This window comes from Patiria miniata, unplaced genomic scaffold (genome assembly GCF_015706575.1).
Source record: "Patiria miniata isolate m_02_andy unplaced genomic scaffold, ASM1570657v1 HiC_scaffold_20, whole genome shotgun sequence".
Lineage (NCBI taxonomy): Eukaryota > Metazoa > Echinodermata > Asteroidea > Valvatida > Asterinidae > Patiria > Patiria miniata.
In genome coordinates this window covers 22,592,105-22,606,048 of record NW_024037059.1, presented here as the reverse complement: position 1 = coordinate 22,606,048, position 13,944 = coordinate 22,592,105, and the positions used below count along the sequence as shown (strand labels likewise).

Sequence of the window (13,944 nt, the reverse complement as noted above, 5' to 3'; positions counted from 1 at the left end):
ATTCCACCCGGCCCCAACACATAGCTACTCCCTGTACCTATTTTGCCCCTCTCCCATAATGAAGAAATTATGGAAAGGATAAAAAACGCCTTTCCCAAGTTTCGGGGTGGGGGATATAGTTTGAGCACATATACTAACATATCATCCACCTTGAAACATTTCAGATAAGTTAAAAATCCATATTTATTACAAATTTTGTATGATAATACCCACACCAACTTTTTTGGACTTCCATGATTTGCTTTTACCATGTCATTTCAAGGCGTGTACGGGATAAGCTGTTCCATGGATTGTTAACTTGCCAAAATATATTTGTAGCGTATTGCATTCTGGGCTTATAAAAACCGTGAAAACCAATATGATTTGTTCATATCTATAAACGAAAGCTTGGGAGGCTTACAAAATGTTGGTATTTGCAAAATAACTTAAAACCCACTCAACAAGATTTTGTCCAAACCCAAGTGCTATACCATTAACTTTGCTTTCAATAGCCCATGCAATGTACATTTTCAGTTAAAATAAGACAACCATTCACTTTGTGTTTTTATAACTTGATAGCCTCATGGTCATGTGGATTGAAGCCCAGAAGCCCTTCCCTTCACCCTTGCACTAATGTGGCACACAGTACCGCTGGGGGCTGGGGGTTAGGTTTGGATTAGATGGTTGGAGTGCGAGACACATTCGTCAACTACTTCTATGATCAACAGAACAGTTTAAAGCAATGCAAAGTGTTTCATTTAAATAGCACTACTGGAAAACAAACAAACAGATTTTGAAATCTGCCCTTTTGTAAATCAAGCAGAGGTCTGCTCATAAGTCCGACGCCTCCGACAGCGTTTGTCCATTGTCGGACTTATGAGGCATTGGACTCATGAGGCGTCGGACCTATGAGGCAGAATTTATGCCTCATAAGTCCGACGCCTCATAAGTCCGAAATTTCGGACTTATGAGGCGTCGGACCTATGAGGCGTCGGACTTATGATACGGCCCCATCAAGCAAACTCCACACTCATAAACTGTGGACACAGCCCCTCTCACACAATTTAAAGATCTGTTTTGTCTATACCATGTATACCAACTATGACAGCAAATGCAAAAGTCACACTTTGTTCACAATGCAACATAGAAATGAGGGGAAACAATACAAAAATACAAAGTACAAACAAAAATATTCATGAAATACTCAAATAAAAATATAGTGAGTACTAAGTAGGTCAACATATCCATTCAAAATGCAATGCCATGCTATATGTGCATTGTGTGTATTATTGGATACTATAATTTTTTATTTTCCCCTCAATTCCAAGTCGTAATCAAATTGTTATTGACAGAAGTGCTTTTCAACTCTCTTGACAGGCTGTGTCCATATGTCTGTTTCAGCTAGTTTTGAGTTTACTTGATTTACTGAACAGAGGGAAAAAAGTCAATAATATATTCCCCTTTTTTAACTGTCATCTGTAAAAATGCAAGGCTAGATGTATTTGACTTGGGTCCTCCATGGTCATAGGACAGTTATCGATCCAAGAATTTCAAGAAGCTCTGTTTTGGAGACGTACTCTGTTGTTCCTTGTTGTGCATCGTGAAGCTCGTACAATGGCTTATCCTCAAGGGCCTGTTCAAAAATAACAAAATGTTTGAAGACTTGATGTTCAAAGCTAAGTCATAAATTACACTGTGCCTTCGCCACTACAGTAACTCAAATCATTCCCAACAATATTATCTTTTATGAATGTGTTCCACTTAAAACAATTTGATATCAAACAAAGGCTTTCTTTACATTTGGATTCAGGCTCAAATTGTTAATAGTTCTTTGTTTCTTTTACTCTGTATCTGAGTCACGTGTTGTACATATCACTATCATGGGGATCATGTCGTCATGATCCTCACATAAGTAACTGACCAATGTCAACAAATGGTGGGATTATGGCTTCAATTTGGCTTTGAGAATGACACACTACTGCATGTCCATAAGCCACAGCCATAGACAAAAGGGTGTTTACTGTCAAGGCTGCCTCAGTTGAGCAATGAGAATGACTTAAGAGCTCACTTAACAGCACTGGACTATTAAATCAAGGTTGACTTGGGCAATCTATACAGGCACCCATTGATTTTATTTCTCATGAACGGAGGTGCAACTTTCGAGCTATGCTTTTAAAGTGACACAAACTAAAATACAAATTTGATGTTACTTACTCGTTTCCCCAAGACAACAATGTAAGGGTAGCCAAGTTTCTTGGCATCAGTGACCCTGCGACCTATGGTCAGGTGATCCCTATCATCCAATAGCAGCTCCTCTTGTAGATGAGAGAAGCTATCAGTGATGTCATTGCACAATGCCTCAGCCAATGGGATTGCAGCTTCCTCCTTGCTTTTCCCCTGAATCCGGTGAAACAAATTAGGATATTGGTGAGTTCCATTCGGTTAATTAGATGAAAATTGAAAAGAAAAACAAATGTAAATTAGACAATATTGGAGAGTTGGGAGTGTTCTTACAGCAGAGGTAAGGATGCATAAGGCCATGACATAGTAATCTTTGATAATTTCTCTTCAATGCTATTAAAATGCACCACATCTAGATTTAACCAAATCATTGATTGATACACATGACAATGAGATTTAATTTGGTGATATTACCTTGGGAGGTATGATATAAACTTGATATGGTGCAATGATTTGAGGCCAAGAAATCTCATCTTCAGAAGACAACACCTCAATGGCTGCAGCTAGAATCCTGGTGACTCCTAGACCATAGCAACCCATCTCTGTAAGCCTACAAGATAAACCATGTCATCAGGGAAACTAAACGGAACACACAACAAGACTGGGCAAAGCCTAGAAAAGCTGGTCCAAGAGTACACAGAATTCTATTCAATTGATTCCGAATGGCTACAGAGTTTGTAGAATAAGCTGTAGTGGGTGCACGATAAAAATAATGAAAAATTGGCTTTTGCTGTTCACATGGAGACTTTGTATCTTGAAAGTACACAAAAAGTGATGCTGGTCTAATTACATATGACAGTCAGTCAGTGACATAGGTAACCAGTCTATTTGTTCACAAATTACAATCATCAGTCAATGAGATAGGTATCAGTCTAATTCACAAGTGCCAGTCAGTCAGTAAGAGACTTGAGCAAGTCTAATTCACAAGTGCCAGTCAGTGATGGGTCAGTCATGTACAAAAAGGACTTTAGGTTGGCCCCTCTGGAACCCATCCCACCCCAACCCCCCCCCAATGCAATTTTAGCAGTTAATTCTTTTTAATTACATGTATCTAACTTATCTTTCATAATTATCTTTATAATTTGTAACTATTCCCATTAGAATAATAACATTCCCTATATTTGAGAACCACCCCCCTAAACAAATGTCTAGTAAACAAAACATCCATAATTAAAAAAAAAATTATGGTCAATAAGATACTGAACCCTTCCCCAATGAAATCAGCATTTTGAGGATAAGACTTACTGTTTGTTACCAGCCGAGTCAGCAAAGTAAGCCTTGAAGACCTGGGAGTATTTAGTACCCAGCAGGAATGCATGACCCACTTCAATACCGCTCCTTAATCTCATTGGGCATGCTGTCTCATCCAACCTCTCAGGGCAGACCGGTCTGGCGCCCTCTGTTGATGATTCATTGCACAGACAATAAATTAGGGAATGAACTTCTGTTGATGTTTACATGCCAGACAAGAAGAGGCAACAGGGAAGCTTCACATTGCAACAGATACCTCCCTATTTGTGGAACCTCCCTATTGCAACATGCTCTCAGTTTTCTTGATGTAGTTATTAAGCCTTAGCTTATCTATACATCTTTACAGTAAGGGAAGGGTTAATGTGTTTAAGTGTTCTCATCATTGTTGGGAAGATAAAATAAATGTAAATGGATCCCACGAAATGAGTTTTAAGGACATGCAATGATATACTCTTTCACATGCAGTAGAAAGTGCAAAACTCGCACTTCATTTTGATATATCACTCAGTTTGACATCTTAATATACAGGGTGAGTAAAAAACAAACGAAACCCAAACGTCGGGACCATTGTTTTAGTGAAGTTATGCATGTAGCACTTTCAAAATCTAGGATATGAAAGCCCGATTCATAAGCTTTCTTTTAGTACAAGAATCATTCACATCACTCATGTACTTTTCATGTTACGGAGTTTTAATCACAACCACCGTTTTAAAGTTCTGTCCACGGATCATAAAACGGGTAGGCGTTCTTTCAGCAAAACAAAAACACTTCACACACATCCTTATGTGATTTGTTTTCGTTTTGCTGAAAGAACGCTGAACTTTTTTGTGATCCGTGGACAGAACCTTAAAACGGCGGTTGTGTTTAAAATTCCGCAACTTGAAAAGTACAGAGGTGATTTGAATGATTCGTGTACTTAAAGAAAGCTGATGAATTGGGCTTTCATATCCAAGACATTGAAAGTGCTACATGCAGAACTTCACTAAAACAATGGTCCCAACATTTGGGTTTCGTTTTTTTTTACTCACCCTGTATACCGATATAAAGAGTGTGAAAAGGGTAAACTCTTCCTGTGGATTTTATCTGCTAAATGGCAAAGTTACTTAAAAGTAGCTCTAGTCACTCGTGACTTATTCTGTTGGGTTGGGTCACAAATTTGCTTTTGAGGTTGCTGGAGATGGGAGATTAGGTCATGGATGAGTTGTTCCAGCAGTAACAAAAACCTGTACGCACCCACCTGTTGTCTCAGCATTAGCACCCAGACCACACTTGTCACACTGGAATAGCTCATCCTCACCAGTCTGTGCAGGTAAGTGGTACTCATGGGATAAACTGCCGCCTATGCTTCCAGTGTCTCCTACAACTAGACATTCCAAGCAAACAGATCAATACAGTATTCCCAGCACCCAGGGTAGAAATCTATCTGTCAGTCATTTGGCTGATGCAGCAACTCTTACTAATCTTAGGTTTGGTATTAAGAAAATGGCAAAATATTGCATGCAATTCATCATGAAATATGATTAATGACTTATGTCATCAAATATTCTGTATTTACTGAAATGTATTGTGTAATATGGCAGCAAGGGTACGTAAGGGTAAACCATCTGATGCTTTTGCAGAGACAAAAACACGAACAGAAACAAGGAAACACTTACCCTTTATAAAGTCTAACTGAAGTCTTCTGAATAATCTTGTATAGGCTTGACAGACCATGTTATATGTGTCTCTGGCTGTGGCTTCACTGGAGTCAAACGTATACAAATCTGTTGTGCAAACCAATCGACATTCAACCTAAAAGGTGTATACAATCCCAATCAAATTAAATTATGCATGAAATTCAGCCGTATGCAACAACAAAGATATTTGCCTGCTCCGTTCAAAAGATTTTGTCAATCGCTGTAAACACATGAAAACAACTGAAGGAATACTGCAAATATAGAATTTCTCACAAAGAGCAGTGATCTTTCCTACCTTTCATGATAAACTCTCTTCCTCTTAGTAATCCAAATCGTGGCCTTGGCTCATCTCTGAATTTGGTTGTGATCTATCGGTAAAACCCAAAATATGAATAGACAGAAAAACTTCATGCAACATTCAAAAGATTGATCTATACTTCAACTTTGTACCATCAAGCCCTTCCAACTAAAAAAAAGGCATATCTCACAGGTGCCTTACATATATCTCATGAGATCCTTCTAGCAGCCGTTTCTTGCATAGGATCATTTGCATTTATCCCAAAAGTAACCTAGCAAATTATTATCAAACTCTTATGTGGATTAAAGATGGTACTGGTACTAAACATCCTGTGAAATTAGTCCATCTGGCTTGGTGTCATTTGAAGAAATAAAGAAATGTAGGTAATTTCCAAAGATCAGTCAATAGAATGATCATTGGAAATAAAGAGTTTTGTTGATGAAACTGTGTTTCGTGATCAAAAGGTTGTGCATGGCTTTTCGCTGTTTTCTCATAAAGAGTTATCTCCACTGAGCTGCAACTTCAACATGTTAGGTTTTGAACATTCTTTGGATGTTGAGTGGTGTTATTATTGGAAACAACGAAATGCATGAAAAACTACTTACCTGATAGAGCTTTATCGGCAGTCGTTTATGAGACAGAATACCTTCAGCTGCAATGATATCTGTCACTGCTTCCTCATGTGTCTGTGGCATATCAAAAGGATACACATAATTATTTAGTTGGGGGTCGACATCTTCCGCAGCACACACATCATTTAGGAACTTCAAAAATAATACCAATGCGTCTCAGGTGGCTGAGGAATTCATCATTCATATTTATGATTATGAAGTTGAACAAAGAAATTGACTGAAACAGGGTTTGAACCTGCAACCTCTGGAACACCGTACCGGCACTCTACCAACTGAGCTATCCAACCCTATGTTGGCAGTTAGTAGAATGTGAAACAAAAGTTAAAACAGTGCTCACCAGATATTAACAGCCAATCTTTCGGTGCAATGTACCTTCATCAGGGCAATTACGGCTAATGGTGTACCACTGGTGGAACAAACGCGGTAAATTCCACGTTCATCTCGTCCGGGATGAGCCGTCGCTATTTCCCGTCACTCTTACCCGCCTCAGGCTAGCTGAACTTGTCCTCACCTTCAACAACTTCAATTTAATGGGATGCACTACCTATGCATCAGTTATAGACCACTAGCATTGCTATGGGTACACGTATGGGTCCGAGTTATGCCTGTCTGTTTGTTGGCTTTCTTGAGGAGAAGATGATGTCCGATTTCCCGGTGCCAAAACCATTGCTGTTCGAATAGTACATTGATGACATCATCAATGCAACATCTGGCTCTAAAGAAGATGTGCAGACATTCATTATTGCTGATAACTACCATCCAGCCTGGGCTTCACCTCAGATATATCTGACACCATCACCTTCCTCCACATCAAGTGTCTATCAATGGCAAGCTCCTCACCACATGGGTTCACTAGTCACTACAAACCCACTGATTTGCACAGTTACCTCCGCTACGAGTTGTCCCATCCACAGAAGTGTAAAGATGCTATCCCCTACAGCCAGTTCCTACACCTGCGCCAAGTGAGGATGTTGAGTTTTACAAACGAGGTCAAGAGATGAAGGAGTTCTCCAGGAATGTGGATACCCGGCTTGTTACCGTTACTGTTCTTCACAGGGTCTCAGCAGTCACCCGCGATGCGTCAAGTAGCGCGCCCCTCCCAAGCAACAAGAGCGTATCCCTCTTGTCCTCACCTACATGTACCACCTACTCAACGTGCCTGTCAGGGATATCCTTCTCCAACAGTTCAAGATGCTGCAGGAAGATCCAGCTACTATAGCACCATCTTTTCCCAGTCCACCAACCCCTATGTTCATTCAGGCACGGCCGTTCCATCGGTAACAGCATTGTGCGGTCTTCACTTCCCAGCTCAACACTATCACTTGTAAACGTCCCAGATGCAAAACTTGTGGTCACATCAATGGCTCCTCTTCCATCGCTGGTCCCAATGGCTATGTCAAGGTAAACGGCCACTTCAAATGCACCACCTTCACATATCTACTGTATCACTTGTATGCGCTGTGGCAAGCTCTACATTGCCAAAACCAAGCACTGACTTGGCAAACCGCTTTACGGAGCATCTTCGCAGCGTGTGGCTGAAACAACCTGGCCTGGCTGTCGCCAAACACACCCCCACACTCCACGAAGGACATGAGCGTCAGCGTAGTTACCATGGAATCATCAGACACGCAGCGTGTGATGTTCCGACTTGCCACGCTGCACCCTGACAGGATGAACATGGAGTTTACCTCGTTTGTTCAACCAGCAGAACACCACTAGCCGTAATTGCCTCCGATGAAGGTGCACCGCACCGACAGCTTAGCTGTTAATATCCAGTGAGCACTGTTTTAACTTTGTTTTTCAAATTCAACCATGTCAATGTCAATTTGTCAATGTCTTTGTTCGAGGTGCACTAGCAAGAAGCCTTAAACCCGTATATGCCATGTGGCCAGGAATCAAGCCCAAAGTCATAATACTAGCAACATTAGCAATGCTGCAAATCTGGGAAATAGTAAACGGGGACCTCTCAGAGAGGATACGGCATCTTATTAGAAATTTTCAAATAAACATAAAAGGGAAACTGACTAGGTGCACACATAATTATCACGTTAATGGTTAAAATGACATGAAACTTACAGGACCTAGACAAAGCTCTGTCTTGTGTCTGTCTTTGAGTTTGAAAAGTTCTGCACCCATCATATCCCATCTGCCTGTTGAAGAAAAAGTCAGAAATTTCAAAAGAAATTTCAACTGGACTGATTGATTTTAATCTATCAACCAAACAAACGTTTGTAAATGACTTGATTCTTCATCCCTTACTGGACAGAACATTATAAGTTGCATGTGGTCCACAGAATCTTGTTTAAGAGGATATAGATTTTTTTAATATACATGTAAAGAAAATAAATGATGCAGGGAACCTTGCAATATGAGGTTGGGTGGACTAAGTTTTCATACAGTGGCCAAAGGAGCCTGCATATTATACAAATATTGACTGCTGTATCTCATGGTGTAGTAAAACTAGCCTCCCGAGGTGATCCATGAAGCATTCTATTTTTCCTGAGGCAAAGCCGAGAGAAAATAGAATGCTCTATAGGAGTGCTGTGGCCTCGTGGTTAAGGCCATTGGACTCGTGGTCTGCAGGTAAAGCTGCAGGTTGTGGGTTCAAGTCCAGCCTGGGGTTATGGTGCGTGTGTCCTTGGGCAAGGCACTTTGTCACTCATTGCTTCTCTCCACCCAGGAATAAATGGGTACCTGCAAAGGTACGGGCCATATGCGCTGATATTGAGCTGCTGCAGAAGTGGTCTCGTGGCCTGATGAACAGGGGTAAAAATTGTGAAGCGCATTGAGACCTTTGGTATAAGGTGCTATATAAGCACCACATTATAATTGTTATTATTATCACCGAGGGAGGCTCGTTTTATTACACCACCAGGTAAAGCAGTCAATATTTGTTTTATAGCACCTCTCCCACATATTCTGCTTTATTTTAAGCGATAACTGATTAATTTAATCTAAATGCAATTAAATTGTCCTTCTATTTTAATACGAATTTGGTTGAAAATTTACTTTCACTTTTCAAACTACCCCTTCACAAAATGTTTGACCCAGATCTGTAGCGCTAGCTTGGGAACAATATGCACAATGCGCAACTTGCACACCATTATGCATTTGCACAGAATACCAGTTGTTATGCGTAGAGTACTTGGTTGCTACGGGTATAGTACTTTGGTTGCTACGGGTATAGTACTTTGGTTGCTATAGGTATAGTACTTTTGGTCATGCACAGCAACATAGCATAAATAGCAAATGCCATGTGACTCGCTCTCGGCCAATCAAGATACAGAGTCCAAGAAAAGGCCCCCTTGTTATCCCATAGTAATGCACCGTTTATATTAAATTACATAATCATCGTAAAGATTCATGTGTGTATTCTCCTTGCAGATGCCCAACAGTATAAATTCATGAATATCTTAATTGCTTTTTAGAGGGTTAAACTTTTGTTACGTATGGGACGTAACATGTACGATTCTTGGACTTGCCCTCTTGCACAATTATTGTGAACATTATTCTTACCAGACTCCTTCCATAAAGCTGATGAGGTGAGAGATGGCATGGCAATCTTGTGACTTCCTACTCTCCTCATCTCCAAGTCGACCACTTTGATGAGTTTCTCCAAGGCTCTCTGAGCTAAGGGAAGAAGATGGAAGGTTCCAGGGCCTGCCGGTCGGATTAAGCCATTCTCCATCATCAGCTTTTGAAAAAAAAGAACACATTCTTTGTCAATGGCATTCAAAAACACCCAGATGAAATCAATTCAGTTTTCAGTCATACAGTTAACTCTGGCCAAGCCGACATCGTACAACTCGTCAAATCGCTCAAGTCGGCCGTCTGACTAAAGTCCCAATTGACTGTAATGCATTTCCATTGAATTTTTATTTCTAAGTCAGCTTTTATAAGTCGCCATTTCGCTCAAGTCGTCGTGTTACTCTCGGTCCCCTTTCCATAAAAAGCCTAACAAAATCCTTTGTGTAAGTCGGCATTAAAAAAATCACGCATTGGCATCAACTTCCTACTGCGGTTGGCAAGAAGTGTCGAGTGAAAAGTGTTTTGGCACGGCCCGTGATCGCTGCATATGCATCGGTGTCGCAAAAGGGTTTCCAACCGCATACATTGCATATGCATCGTGAGCATATCAATACCAGTACCCCCTCTAGTCTGTACGCATGCGCTCTGTCCATTATTGGGGTCGTCTTATTGAATGATGCAGTCAATACCAGTGCTGCCGTCAATGCATGCGTGGTATACCACGCACGCATTTAATTCGTAACTGCGCACATGCAAGTTTTACTATTTTGTACACATGGTCTCCACTATCAATACCCCAAACATGATAAAATTTGAGGATTAATTTGCTGGATTCAGCTCTAGCATGAAGGAGATACACCAGGGTGAATCGAAGCCAATTAGTGCAATGAATCATGTGTGCAAAAAGGCCATTCATGTAAGTCAGCAAAATGACGACTTACAGCAGATGTCGGCATTCGCGTAAGTCGTCACAAATTCTCCGGTCCCGAGAGTGTGACTTGGCCTGAGTTTACTGTATTTTCAAAATTGACACGATCATTCATTAAATCTTTTAGGCACTGATTTGCACACAGTTAACTAATAAATCTTTAAGCAAAAGAATCTGAATGGTATTGAGGAGTAAACACCTACTCGTTGACTTTTACAGGCTACTCCATCCTGCCGCATCCCTTTGGGCAAGACATAAGACGGACGAAACATCTTGGACACATGGTGATGTTGAGTGCATAACTGCTTTGCTGGTTGTGTTGCCATGGTATTATCAAGTGGAAGAAACATGCATGATCTCTTGCACAGACAATTTATTAGCTGATGTACTCTCATTGTGAATTTGTCATCTGTTTTTCAGTGACAACTGATAAGCCTGTAAGAAATCTAAATTTGGAAGACAAGATTAAAAAAATAAATAACATCTGACTAATATTTTTGAAAACAATGTAAATTTCTAAACCAAAGCATGAAAACAGTCCACAAAGCTTATAATGTCCACTATTAAACATATCAGAAGGATTAATTTCACAACTAGTACTGCCATGATTATTGGGATTGGCATTTCATGAAACAGCCATTAGTTAGTGTATTGCGATATTTCATGAGCTACAGTGTATGCGCCTACAAGGAAGTGATTTTACGGCAACATCCGAATCTCTTGTCTATGGCTTACGTCTAGGTCTTCGCCGGTTGTGAATTTGTGGGCAGAAGACATAGCAGTGTTTTTTCTGCATGCCATATTGAAACAAATCAGGAATGATTGAGGGATCAGCTTTTGAATGAAAATTAAAAAGCAAATTTCACCAAAAGGAGATATGGGAGTTGCACTTTGAATTCAGGAAAAGTAGACTGGTGCATGGCTGGCTAGACTGTTTCCTGGCAAGTATCAGACAGACCAATCACAGGGCACTTTGATTTGTCACCTGACCAATCAAAGTGCCCTGTGATTGGTCTGTCTGATGCTTTTCCTGAATTCAAAATGGCAGCCTCAAACAAGGTGTTTGTGACAAGTTTGTGACAAGGATGTTTCGCGAATTGAAGGTGAATTTCTCTTTTCTTCCAAAAGGTATGTAAACCTAACCACCACCATTTGTATTTCCAATTTCCACTGAAGCCTACAGGGTCGCATAAGGCAGTTTGAAGACTGTTTTGGGGGTGAAATCTGAAGATTTTGATTGGGGGATCGAGTGAAAATGGTCAAAAAAAAAAATTAGTAATGCAATAAGGCTATGTACCTAGGACTCTACTATCGCCCGACCATGTCCAAGTGTTAAAAAAGGCGATTTGTAGAGTCCTAGTTACTCGGACTACGCCACTGCTGCCTCTGAAACACCAGAGCATGAGTTCGGTTAGCCCCATAAATGTGTCCAAATTACTGGATTACCTCCGTAAATAAAAGCCACACTTCCACCATTGTACAAAAACATGTCGAACTTTGTCAAATTTTGATTTTCGTATTAAAGGGAAAATACAACATTTGCAAACATCGAAAAATAAAATGATCAAGTTTTTACGAAATACCTTACAGGATGTTGGTTAATGACAGTCTAAAGCATCCTGTAAAATTATGGCACCTGGTGTGAAGTCATTTTCAAGAAAATTGTATTTTTGTTTACATTTCCAACGGTGGTCGGCCGACCACCGTAGGAAAAACCTAACCATTTTTCACTACTGCTCCAAATTTATCATTTTTTCAGTCCAATTTTGTTTGCTAATTGGTTTTATGTGCATGAATGGGTGCAGGTCAGCTAGACTGGTTCCCTTAGCGTACAATTTTCCGGCATCTGTAAATTGATCCATTTCATCTTCAGTGGAGTCAGGGAACCGGACTACTTGAACATTTTTGTTTTTCTTGGTTTTTCCAGCATTTTTGAAAACAAAACTTCAAACATGTCAGTGTAACAATAATTTGATCTATTCTAACCCCTCAAATAGTTCATTTCTGAAAATTAAAGCATAAGCCAATGATGTACATTCCCTTTAAGGCTTTAGTTTGCAGTTTATTTTTGCTTTAGAAGCATACTCACCTCTATTATAGGCTAATCAGAAAGTGCTGCCTTTTTCAAATGTCTAATTTTCGTGAAATTTCCAGATTCGTTTGTACACGTTTGTGAAACAAAATTTCAACATAAAATTTCCCGAAAATTAGACATAAATGTGGCCACATTTATGGGCTAGAGTCCGGTGCTCTTAACTGCTAGGCCATGACACTCCAATCAAGGCCTTTAAAGGGAATGTACAACATTTGCTTTTGCTGCAATTTTCAGAAATAAATGGAATTGGAGGATAAGTATGTTATAGAAAATATTGTAAAACTGACTTGTTTCAGGTTTTGGGCTTGTAGATGCTGGAAAAACCAAAAAAACCTAAAACCTTTCATTTTCTTGTAGTCTGGTCCCCCTGACCCCACTTAAGATGAAACGGAGCAATTAATACAATTTGGGGAATTGTGAGGTCGGAGAATCAGTCTAGCAGGCTTGTACCCCTTCACAGGTCTGTAATCAATTGCAAACAAAAGTCAGAATAATTATATGAAAAATTAGGAACAGTTTTTGAAAAAGGCCAGTTTTCTCCAACGCTGGTCTGCCGACCAGTGTTGGAAAAATACACTTTTTCTTGAAAATGTCAGCACACCAGGAGCCACAATTTTAAAGGATGTTAAATAGACTCAGTCCCCAACAATTCAGTGGGGTATTTCGTGATAATTGGATCATTTCGTTTTTTGATGTTTGCAAATGTTGTAACTTGTATCTTCCCTTTAATTTTAATGGGAGCGAGTTACCTTTGTCTATTTTTCCAACACTGGTCGGCAGACCAGCGTTGGAAAAATACACTTTTTCTTGAAAATGTCAGCACACCAGGAGCCACAATTTTAAAGGATGTTAAATAGACTCAGTCCCCAACAATTCAGTGGGGTATTTCGTGATAATTGGATCATTTCGTTTTTTGATGTTTGCAAATGTTGTAACTTGTATCTTCCCTTTAATTTTAAAGGGAGCGAGTTACCTTTCCCAATTTTTTTAGTGGGCTTTGAAAAGTCTATAATAGTATAAATATAATTTTGTCATGAATAAACAGCGCCCTCTCTACAAGTTCGTCGTTGTGTCCGTCATGTCCGTAATTTGGGCAACGAATATTACTTATTAGCCTATGAAAAATATTTCAACTATCATGACTGTTCGTGACTTATCCTGATAAAATATTCGACAAGAAAAAAGTAGTACTCGTAGTTTGCATTCCAGTCACATCTCGAATACTGAAAACATTTACCTTTTGAAAGAAACTAAATTAGCTCCACGCGAGTGAATGTGATCATCACTGGGCAGCGCCATATTGGAATTGGCTCGTA

The 13,944-nt window shown here is 39.9% G+C and overlaps 1 protein-coding gene across 1 annotated transcript; it reads right to left on the bottom strand.

Annotated features, from left to right (window-relative positions):
* Window positions 1-165: 165 nt before the first annotated feature.
* On the bottom strand, window positions 166-13,942 carry LOC119728227 (probable proline--tRNA ligase, mitochondrial). The gene is made up of 12 exons (XM_038200380.1): window positions 13,866-13,942; window positions 10,737-10,979; window positions 9,594-9,771; window positions 8,154-8,227; window positions 6,051-6,131; window positions 5,443-5,515; window positions 5,127-5,234; window positions 4,709-4,834; window positions 3,466-3,619; window positions 2,635-2,770; window positions 2,194-2,376; window positions 166-1,612 (listed from the first exon to the last, which is right to left on the bottom strand). The coding sequence occupies exons 2-12, from the start codon at window positions 10,926-10,928 to the stop codon at window positions 1,502-1,504; spliced, it is 1,416 nt and encodes a 471-aa protein (XP_038056308.1). The 5' UTR covers window positions 10,929-10,979; window positions 13,866-13,942; the 3' UTR covers window positions 166-1,501.
* Window positions 13,943-13,944: the final 2 nt, after the last annotated feature.

Coding starts and splice junctions, on each gene's coding strand:
- LOC119728227 (XM_038200380.1), bottom strand. CDS start 10,928: ATGAGAGTACATCAGCTAATAAATTGTCTGTGCAAGAGATCATGCATG. Junction 3,620..4,708: donor TGCTAATGCTGAGACAACAG/GTGGGTGCGTAC, acceptor AATCATCAACAG/AGGGCGCCAGACCGGTCTGC. Junction 1,613..2,193: donor TTGTTGTCTTGGGGAAACGA/GTAAGTAACATC, acceptor ATTTTTGAACAG/GCCCTTGAGGATAAGCCATT.